We start from the raw sequence: 11,180 nt of genomic DNA, 5'->3' as shown, positions 1-11,180 counted from the left end.
AAATAACATAATATGAGACTGACACCTAAGACCAGTAGACACAAGGGCCAGGAATATCACCCCATAGTTGGAAGCCTGTCTCATGAACTGGGGGAGAAGGCAACTGGAATAGAGAAGGGATCACCAAGAAGTAATGGTTGGAGGAATCGTTCGGGATGGGAGATGTGTGCTGAAAGCAGATAAAGGACCAAACGTGATAACTTCTCACTATCTGTATTACAAACCAGAATGCCCAAAAACAGAGAGAGAGCATGGGGGAAATTGTCTGCCATGGAGGCAGGGGGAGGGTTAAGATTGGGGTGGGGGAGTATACTGGAGACATTGGTGGTGGAGAATGTGCACTGGTGGAGGGATGAGTGTTTTATCGTTATATGATTGAAACTCAAACATGAAAGCTTGTAAGTGTGTCCCACAGTGATTCAATAATAAAAAATAAAAATAAATTAAAAATAAAAAATAAGTTAAAAAATAAAAGGAAACTCAAACATGAAAGCGATTCCCCGAATCTGGATGCTTAGACAGGACTAAGCACTGAGCACCACAGCATGTCCCTGACACACACACACACACACCAGAAAAAAAAGAGGAAACAAAGAAATACAGAGTGCAAAAATAACCACTGAGATCTCAAGAATCGTGGAGATAAAATGATGCTGGCTGTTAACACCCATGGTTGAGAGTATTGCTGTCAATATGGAAAGTGAATCAAGTAAGTATTATTGTCCAAAACAATTCTTCACTCACACATCAACGTCCATCCCAGGAGTAACCCCTGAGCCTCACTAGATGTGACCCAAAAAGCAAAAAATAATAAAATAAGAACACAGCTCCAAATGCCCACCATGAAGAAAAATCACATGCCCAAAACACCTTTCTCCAATCTCTATATGAAGATGAATTACCAGGAATTTAGACATCAATGTCCAGTCCAGTTTCCTGGTCCTGATGGGAAGGCCCTTTCCCAGAAGCTTCTCCTGGGGTTTTCACTCTACATCCTGGTCTGCAGAACAGCCATGGAGACCAGATGGTGCCATGTGGCAGCAGTGAAGTAGCAAAGTGGGGACTGGAGAGAGAGAACAGTGGGTGAAGTATTTGCCTTGCACCAAGCTAACCTGGGTTCAATCCCCTGCTACATATATCCCGATGGTCTCCCACAATCCCCAGCAGAAGGAATTCCTGAGAGTGAGCAGGAGGAAGGCCTGAGCCCCCCCAGCTGTGACACAAAAATAAAAACAAAGGGGCTGGAGTGATAGTACAGCAGGTAGGGCATTTGCCTTCAAGCGGGGGACCAGTTCAATCCCTGGCATCCCATATGGTTCTCCAGGCACTGCCAGAAGTAATTCCTGACTACCAGGAGCACCAGGAGTAACCCCTGAGCATCACGGAGTGTCACCCAAAAGGAGCAAAAACAATAATCATTATACCACTGTCATCCCGTTGTTCTTCGATTTGCTCGAGTGGGCACCAGTAATGTCTCCATTCATCCCTGTTGCGTGCTAGTGTAGCCTGATGGCATATTGGGGGCTCTTTTAGGGTCAAGGGAATGAGGACCATCATTATTACTGTTTTTGGTATATCGAGTACACCACGGGTTGCTTGCCAGACTCTGCCGTGCAAATAATAATAATAATAATAATAATAATAATAATACTGTCAAACACTGTCCAAACACTGTCCTCCCATTGAACATCGATTTGCTTGAGCGGGCCCAGTAACGTCTCCATTTTGAGACTTGTTGTTACTGTGTTTGGTATATTGAATACGTCACGAGTAGCTTGCCAGGCTTTGCCATGCAGGCAAGATAATAATAATAATAATAAAGGTAAAGGCCCTCCCATTGATCGTTGATTTACTCGAGCGGGCCCAGTAACGTCTCCATTGGAGACTTTGTTGTTACTGTGTCTGGCATATCGAATACTCTCGGTAGCTTGCCGGGCTCTCCGAGAGGGGCGAAGGAATCGAACTCGGGTCGGCCATGTTGGCCGCTAGTAAGGCGAACGCCCTACCGCTGTGCTATCGCTCCAGCCCTTATAATAATAATAATAAAATTTTTTAAATAAATAAAAACAAAGAACAAAATGGCATCAGTCGTATTTGACCAGCCACAGAAATCACTAAAAGTCATCACACAGAAACATGAAATAAAAGCAGCTCATGAAATAAAAATAGCTAAACACAGCATCAGCCTTTAGAACCACACGTAGAGAGATGAACATATGGGGCTTCTTTAATTTCACATTAGAACATGGGAAGAACAGTTGGGTGACATACAAAGAAAGAAAGGACACAAAAATGACAATGACATCCAATTTTCCTCTGCTCTCAACATACAAATATTCTTGTACCCAAAGCCAGCATGTTTCCGTATTAGTAGTGAATTCATGAGAGGTTTTAGAGTATGGGCCAAAGAGATAGCACGTTACATAGGGTGCTTACTCTGGCACGACTGACTCACATTCTATCCCCAGTATCCCATGAACCCGGGGCCAGGAGGAATCCTTCAGTACAAAGCCAGGAGTAGCTCCAGAGCTAATCCTGTTCACCCCTCAATAAAAACCGATAACCTGCTCTCACATACCATTCAACTGAATTCATTCTTGCCTTTTTTTTTGTCGGTCACACCCAGCGATGCACAGAGGTTACTTCTGGCTCATGCACTCAGGAATTATTCCTGGTGGTGATCGGGGGACCATATGGGATGCTGGGAATCGAACCCGGGTTGGCAGCGTACAAGGCAAACGCCCTACCTGCTATGCTACCACTCCAGCCCCTGAGTTCATTCTTAAGAAATGTTGCAGTTGATGCACAGTGAGATAGTACAGCAGGTAAGACACTTGCTTTGCAGGCAGTCAACTGGGCTTCAATTCCCAGCACCCCATATGATTCCATAAAATTCACCAGGATGACCCCTGAATTAGAAGCCAGTAGTAAGCCCTGAGCACTGCTCAAAAACAAAAATGAAAGCGTAGTCACTGAGAATGCCAAATGGAAAATGCAGAACGCATAATTGAGAATGGCAACCTTTTCTGATCCCAAATTAAGTATACATTTATCGGGACCTGGAGCAATAGCACAGTGTGCAGGGCGTTTGCCTTTGATTCCCAGCATCTCATATGGTCCCCCGAGCACCGCCAAGAGTAATTCCTGAGTGCATGAACCAGGAGTAAATCCTGCTAGTGTGACCCAAAAAGCAAAAAAAAAAAAAAAAAACATTTATCATGCCAGAGCGATACACCAGGGAGGGCATTTGCCTTGTAAGCAGCCAAATGGGTTCAATCTCTTGCATCCCATATGGTCCCCCAAGCACCACCAGGAGTAACTCCTAAGTGCAGAGCCTGGAGTAATCCCTGAGCATCGCTGGGTGGGACTCAAAAAGCTAAAAAAAAAAAAAGAATACATTTATCAAAGGTGGAAAATGATGATAGAGGAAACTATTAGGTAGGGCACAAACATGATCAGTTTAAACTCATATACAAATTGAATATGAGGGGCTGGAGAGATAGGACAGTGGCCTTAATTCAATCCTAAGCATCCCATGTTGTCCCTTGAACCCCGCCAGACCCAAGAGTAAGTCCTGAGCACGACAGCTGTGGGCCAAAAAAAAAAAAATAGTAGAAAAATAGAATTCACAGAAACCAAAAAATCCTTATCCTTGACCTCACCCAAACTGAACATTTTATGTTCCACTGCTTTGACTCCTCCAAAATATCATTTCTATGGTACCAGGAAATTAATTAGTCCTTATCACTGGCTCTTCCAAAGATTTTATTCAGAGCCCCCTTTAAGTCTTTGTTCCTGAGACTATAGATGAAGGGGTTCAGCATGGGGGTGACCACCGTGTACATCACCGAGGGGGCCGCATTAGACTGTGAGCTGTGGGTCACAGCAGAGCCCAGATACACACCTAGGGCTGTGCCATAAAACAAGGAGACCATGGAGAGATGGGACGCACAGGTGGAAAAGGCTTTAAACTTCCCCTGAGCTGAAGAGATTCTGCGGATGGAGGAGACAATCTTATAGTAGGAATAAAGGATGCCAGCGAGGGGTCCGCACCCCAATAGTACGGATGAAATATATATTACCAGGTCATTCAGACGTGTGTCCGAACAGGCCAGCTGCACCATCAGCTTGAGGTCACAGAAAAAGTAGGGGATTTCCAAGTTCATGGGGAAGGACAGATACAAGAGCAATAAGCTCTGCAACAAAGAATGCAAGGTACTGATGACCCAGCACACCAGGACCAGCAGCCCACACAGCCGGGGGTTCATGATGACCGAGTAGTGCAGGGGGTGGCAGATGGCCACAAAGCGGTCATAGGCCATCACCGTCAGGATGAAATCGTCCAGACCTATGAAGAGGAGAGAAAAGTAAATCTGGGCGAGGCAGCCCACGTAGCTGATGACTTTGCTGTGCGTCTGAATGTTCAGCAGCATCTTGGGGACCGTGGTGGAGACAAAGCAGATGTCCACAAAGGACAGGTTGGACAGGAAGAAGTACATGGGCGTGTGGAGGTGGGGGTCTGAGCTGACGGCCAGGATGATGAGCAGGTTCCCCAGCACGGTGATCAGGTACATGGACAGGAAGAGCCCAAAGATGTAGATCTGCAGTTCAGGGTCCTCTGACAGTCCCAGGAGGAAAATCTTGGGGTGTCGTGTAAGGTTCCGAGGATCCATATGTGAGACCAGCTGCGAGGGGAGAGAAAATACAGCGATGGTGGTTTCCAATCCACCCTCGGCTGTTCCCAATCATGCTTCGTCACATTCACCTTTGATTAAGACATAAACTTAGGAGCTAACAATATCCATGGGATACACCGATTCAGTATTTCTTTTTTATTTCAGGCCACACCAGGCAGTGCATAGGACTTACTCCTGGCTCTGTGCTCAGGGATCATTCCTCACCGACTCAAGACCATGTAAGAGATACAGAACAAACCCAGACCAACTGCATGCAAAATGAGCACCTACCCTTTGACTGCCAATTCAATATAAAATGTCAAACTGTGGGAAGTAACAGAAGGCAGGAAGAGCTCTAGTAAGATGTCTTTGGGTGTTGGAATGATAGTACAGCAGGTAGGGTGTTTGCCTTGCACAAAGCTGCCCCTGGTTCGATTCCCGCATCCCATAGAGTTCCCTAAGCACCACCAGGAATAATTTCTGAGTTCAGAGCCACAAGCAACCCCTGAGCTTTGCTGGGTGTGACCCAAAAAAGCAAAAAACAAAACAAAAAGATGCCTTTGGAAGGGAACTGGAGAGATAGTACTGCAGGCAGGGAAGGCTCTTCCATTGCATGCTCCTGAACTTGGTGTAATCAGCCACTATTCATATGATCCCCAAAGCACAGCCAGGAGAAATTCTGAGTGCAAAGCTAGGAGTAACTCCTAAGCATCGCTGGGTCTGACCCCAACACACACACACACACACACACACACACACGTGTGTGTGTGTGTAGGTGGAAAGTTTCACACTCTCTACACAAACATCACAGTGATACTTTGTCCAAGGAAAAAGATGATAACTTTGGGGTTGGAGCAATAGCACAGCAGGTAGGGTATTTGCCTTGCACACGGCCAACCCGGGTTTGAGCCCCAGCATCTCATGGTCTCCGGAGCACCGCCAGGAGTAATTCCTGAGTGCATGAGCCAGGAGTAACCCCTGTACATCGCTGGTGTGACCCAAAAATCAAAAAAGAAAAAATTGATAACCTTGAGAGAATATATTGGCTGATGCAACTTTTAAAAATAAATCTGTTCACAAACACTACAAAGAAACCACCCATAGCTGTAAGACATGGGAACATGTACAGGGCCTGTCTGAAGATTACCATGTGCTCTGTCTGCTTCTCTATCATTTTACTAATTTTGTACATAAGTGCACATGAAAATTGGAGGTCAAGAGGTACATCTGCCTTGGGGAGGGCATCTAACATGCATATGATTTCAATCCCTGAATCCCAACCAACACCCTTGGTCAGGAGCTTCGCCATCATTACAGAAAATGAATCAAATATGTATCATTATCCTGCACAATTCTTCACTCACAAGTAGAATCCATCTCTCCATATCGATTGTTTTTGTATTCCCAGCAGCCCGTGGGTAAATTTTCATTTAACAGCGACGACCACGTGGACATCTGGGCACAAAGTTGGGCTGTGCGGTTTGCACTGGCCCTACATAGTACAATATTTGTGCCTGGCTAAGTCCACTGGGCAGGAGGACTCACCTTGGGGCCCCTGCAAGAAAGGACTCAGTGTCAGAATCAGCCTGTCTCCAGGAAGCCTGGTGGGGGGCTGGGTCTCTGTCCCCACATGAGATGGCAGGCTGGATGCTTCATCAAACCAGAGTCAGAACTCCAGAGCGGTGAGTGTGTTCCGGCACACATAAGGTTACACTGGCCGGTGGCCCAGAATAGTATTCGGGCTTCTTATGACTGCTCATTAGCTCAGGGCTCTCCTTCCCTGCACAGGATTTTCCCAGGAGGACGGATGCTGGGCTGGACAGAAATAATGGAAAATTACCCAACAGATGCCCTCCCAAAGGAAAGACACGGAGAAGAGCAAATTCTGTGCTTTCCAGTTGGTGCCAATCCACTCTTTAGGGCGATGCTCAAAACACTTTCTCACACCTAGCATAACATTTCTCCAACCCGAATGCCCTGCCACAGAGGCAGGGTAGGATGGGGGGAGTGGGGGGTGGGAGGGATAATGGGATCAGTGGGTGTGGTAAATGGGCACTGATGGAGGGATGCGTATTTGATCATTGTATAATTGAAAACCAAGCACAAAAATTTATAAGTCTACAACTGTACCTCATGGTGTCTCACTAATAAAAATTATATAAAAAATAAAGAGATAATAAAAACTCAGGGGGCGGGGAAAGTGTACAGCAGGTAGGGCATTTGCCTTGCTGTGGCACACCTGGGTTTGTTCCCCAGCATCCCATAGGGTCCATGGAGCACTGCCAGGAGTGATTCCTGAGTACAGAGTCAGGAGTAACCCCTGAGCATTGCCAGCTGTGACTCAAAAAGCAAAAATTAATTAATTAATTAAAATAAATTAAATTAAAATTTATGAGAATACAGACACCAACTCTGCCCAAATCCCTATTAAAGGTGCTTCCCTGGGCTGGAGCAATAACACAGTGAGTAGGGCATTTGCCTTACACGCAGCCAACCTGTGTTTGATTCCCAGCATCCTATATGGTCTCCCAAGCACTGCCAGGAGTAATTCCTGAGTGCACACCCAGAAGTAACCCCTGTACATCGCCGGGTGTGACCTAAAAAGCAAAAAAATAAATTAATTAATTAAAAAAATAAATAAATAAATAAATAGAGGTGCTTCCCCCTCTTCTTAATGCTGATTCATTGGGAAATCATTATTCACGGACACCCCTGAGGGTTGTGTGATTGAGTGTTCACAGAACTTCATTTTCTCAGCTACAAATATTGTGAGCTCCATTCTCCACTGAAGATCTGTTTGCCATCCTATAGGAGTCCTGCACAAGATATTGTTGAGGGGGACCGGGACAGTGTGGGGGCTCCATTGCTGTCAGTCCACACTCCTGCAACAGCGATCCTCGCGGTTGTGATTCCATGTGCCAGATAGTTAATGATGATGGCGGAGTTGTTATCGATACCTGCAGAGGTCCACGCTCAAAGGAAGAACATGGATGAAGTATCCACTGTGAGGAAAAATTACATGCCCCTAACACCCTTCTCCAACTCCAAGATGAAGATGAATCATCAGGAATTTAGGCATCAGGGTTCATTCTGGTTTTCCCGTACCTGACAGGAACTGCCTTTCCCAGAAGCTTCTCCCCGTGTTTCCACTCTACACCCTGGTCTGCAGAGCTGCCCTGGGACCAGGTAATGACATGTGGCCAGAAGTAAAGTAGCAAAGTGGGGAATTCATAGAGAATATAGTGGGAAAAGCATTTGTCTTGCACCAAGTAGACCAGATCCAATCCCCTACAATGAGCATCCAAATGGTCCCCCCAAATCCCACCAGAAATAATTCCTGAGAGACAGCAGAAGGAAGCCCTGAGCATCCCCAGGGATGACAAGAAAAATAAAGACAAAGCATATTGGCATGGGCTGTATTTGACCAATCGCAGAAATGACTGAAAGTCATCACACAGACACAGAAATAAAATACAGAAATAAAATACATCAACTCAGCAACATCCCTTAGAGATACACATCTGTAGAGGAAATGAAGCCATTTTCCTTTCACGTGATGACATTGGGAAGAGCATTTTAGTGACACACAAAGAAAGGGAGGACAGTGACTGGGGTTGGAGTGATAGCACAGCGGGTAGGGCATTTGCCTTGCACGCGGCTGACCTGGGTTCAATTCCCAGCATCCCATATGGTTCCCTGAGCACCATTAGGAGTAATCCCTGAGTGTAGAACCAGGAGTAGCCCATGCAACGCTGGGTGTGACCCAAAAAGAAAAAAAAAGAATAATCTCCAATTTTCCTCTCATCTCAACATACAAATATTACTTGTACCCAAACACAGTGTGTTTCCCGTTTAGTAGTAAATTCAAGAGAGCTTTTAGAGAATGGGTAACCAAGACATCATAGCAGTAGGCACTTACCTTCTGCGCAACTGACCCAGGTTCTGCCGCCCTACCCCATAATATTTTGGAGCCTGGATGATCCTTGAGAGCAGAGCCAGGAATGTCCCCAGAGCTGAACAAGTGTGACTCCCCAACAAAAACTAATAACCTGCTCTCACATATAGCACTGTAGCACTGTCCTCCCATTGTTCATCGATATGCTTGAGTGGGCCCAGTTATGTCTCCGTTGTGAGACTTGTTGTTACTGTGTTTGGCATATCAAATAGGTCACGGGTAGCTTGCCAGGATTTGCTGTGCGGGCGAGATACTCTCGGTAGCTTGCCAGGCTCTCCGAGAGGGGTGGAGGAATTGAACTCAGGTCGGTCAAGTTGGCCGTGTGCAAGGCAAACGCCTACCACTTGCTAGCGTTCACATATGATTCAAGTAAATTCTTTTTTTTTCTTTTTTTTTCTTTTTTTGCTTTTTTGGATCACACCCAGCAATACTCAGGGGTTATTCCTGGCTCTGCTCTCAGGAATAACTCCTGTGGTGCTTGGGGATCCATATGGGATGCCAGGAACTGAATCTGGATAGTCTCATGCAAGGCCAATGACCTCCCCATTATACTATTGCTGCAGAGCCTCAAGTGAATTTATTTCTTTTATTTTTCTTTCTTTTGGGGGGGTCTTTTTGGGTCACACCCAGCATTGCACAAGAGTTACTCCTGACTTTACACTCAGAAATTACTCCTGGCAGTGCTCAGGGGGCCATATGGAATGCTGAGGATCAAACCCCAGTCGGCTGCATGCAAGGCAAACCCTACCTACTGTGCTATCACTCCAGCCCTGAATTCTTTCTTAAGAAACATAAGAAGAGGGCTGGAGCAATGGCACAATGAGGAGGGTGTTTGCCTTGCAAGCGCCCAACCTGGGTTCAATCCCCAGCATCCCATCTGGTCCCCCCAAGCACCGCCAGGAGTAATCCCTAAGTACCGAGCTAGGAGTAACCCTTGAGCATCACTGGGTGTGGCCCATAAAGCAAGAAAACAAATAAAAGAAAGGAAGTTGATGGCCAGTGAGAGAGTACAGTGGGAAGGTGCTTGATTTGCATGCGGCCAACTTTCATTCCATTCCCAGCACCCCATACAAGAGCGTCACCAGAAGTAACCTCTGAGCTCAGAGCCAAGAGTCAGTCTGAGCACTGCGGAGAGTGGCACAAAAACAAAAACGAAGGTGCAGTCCTGCAGAATGCCAAATGGAAAAAGCAGAATGCAGAATTAAGAATGGCAACCTTTTCTGATCCCAGATTGAGAATACATTTATCAAGTAGAAATATGATGACAGGGGAAATTGGATCACAGGTAGCTCACTAAACATGGTCAGTTTCAACTCTATATAAAATTTGAATATGAGGGGCTAAACAGTATGACCCACAACAAAGAAAAACTTCATAAGAGAAATCAAATTCACAGAAAACCAAAACCTCCTATTCCTCTCTCTCTCATCCAATCTGAACATATCGCGGCTTTCACTGCTTTGATCCCCGTCAGAGCATCACTTCAATGGTTCCAGAAAATTCGTTTATAACTGGCCCCTCCAAAGATTTTTTTCAGAGCCCCCTTTAAGTCTTTGTTCCTGAGGCTATAGATGAAGGGGTTCAGCATGGGGGTGACGACCGTGTACATCACCGAGAGGATTGCTTTACACTGTGTGTTCTCACTCACAGTAGAGCTCAGGTACACACCAATGACTGTGCCATAAAACAAGGAGTCCACGGAGAGGTGAGATGTGCAGGTGGAAAAGGCTTTAAACTTGCCCTGAGCCGAGGAGATCCTACAGATGGAGGAGACGATCTTAGAGTAGGAATAAATGATGCCAGCCACGGGACCGCCCACAAATGGCAAAGCTAAAATATATATCACCAGGTCATTCAGGAGTGTGTCCGAACAGGCCAGCTGCAACAACTGCTTGAGTTCACAGCAAAAGTGGGGTATTTCCAAGTCCACAGGGAAGGACAGACTTAAGACTATTAAACTCTGAAATAAAGAATTCAGGTGGCAGAAGACCCAGCACACCAGGACCAACAGTCCACAGACCCTGGGATTCATGATGACCGTGTAATGCAGGGGGTGGCAGATGGCCACAAAGCGGTCATAGGCCATCACCGTCAGGATGAAATCGTCCAGGCTGACAAAGGCGATGAAAAAGTATATCTGGGTGAGGCAGCCTTCATAGCTGATGGCCTTACTGTGTGTCTGGATGTTCACCATCATCTTGGGGACGGTGGTGGAGACAAAGCAGATGTCCACAAAGGACAGGTTGGACAGGAAGAAGTACATGGGCGTGTGGAGGTGGGGGTCTGAGCTGACGGCCAGGATGATGAGCAGGTTCCCCAGCACGGTGATCAGGTACATGGACAGGAACACCCCAAAGATGAGGGGCTGCAGTTCAGGGTCCTCTGACAGTCCCAAGAGAAAAATCTCGGGGTGTCTTGTAAGGTTCCAAGGATACATGTATGAGATGGGCTGCAAGGGGAGAGAAAATACAGCGACAGTGGTTTCCAATCCTCCTTCCGCCGCTCCCTGTCTGCCAGCCTTTCACAATCAATCAATCACAAATCATCCT

At 46.2% G+C, this 11,180-nt stretch overlaps 2 protein-coding genes across 2 annotated transcripts; both read right to left on the bottom strand.

Moving 5' to 3' along the window:
• Positions 1 to 3,734: 3,734 nt before the first annotated feature.
• Positions 3,735 to 4,673, bottom strand: LOC130022245 (olfactory receptor 7A10-like). Its single transcript, XM_056112998.1, has one exon. It carries the CDS (start codon positions 4,671 to 4,673, stop codon positions 3,735 to 3,737), a length of 939 nt encoding a protein of 312 aa, XP_055968973.1.
• Positions 4,674 to 10,114: 5,441 nt separating this feature from the next.
• Positions 10,115 to 11,068, bottom strand: LOC130022244 (olfactory receptor 7A10-like). The gene has a single exon (XM_056112997.1). It carries the CDS (start codon positions 11,066 to 11,068, stop codon positions 10,115 to 10,117), a length of 954 nt encoding a protein of 317 aa, XP_055968972.1.
• Between the last annotated feature and the right edge of the window lie 112 nt (positions 11,069 to 11,180).

Source organism: Sorex fumeus, unplaced genomic scaffold, assembly GCF_029834395.1.
Source record: "Sorex fumeus unplaced genomic scaffold, SorFum_2.1 ptg000019l, whole genome shotgun sequence".
Classification (NCBI taxonomy): Eukaryota; Metazoa; Chordata; class Mammalia; order Eulipotyphla; family Soricidae; genus Sorex; species Sorex fumeus.
This window is presented reverse-complemented; position numbering and strand designations above follow the sequence as displayed.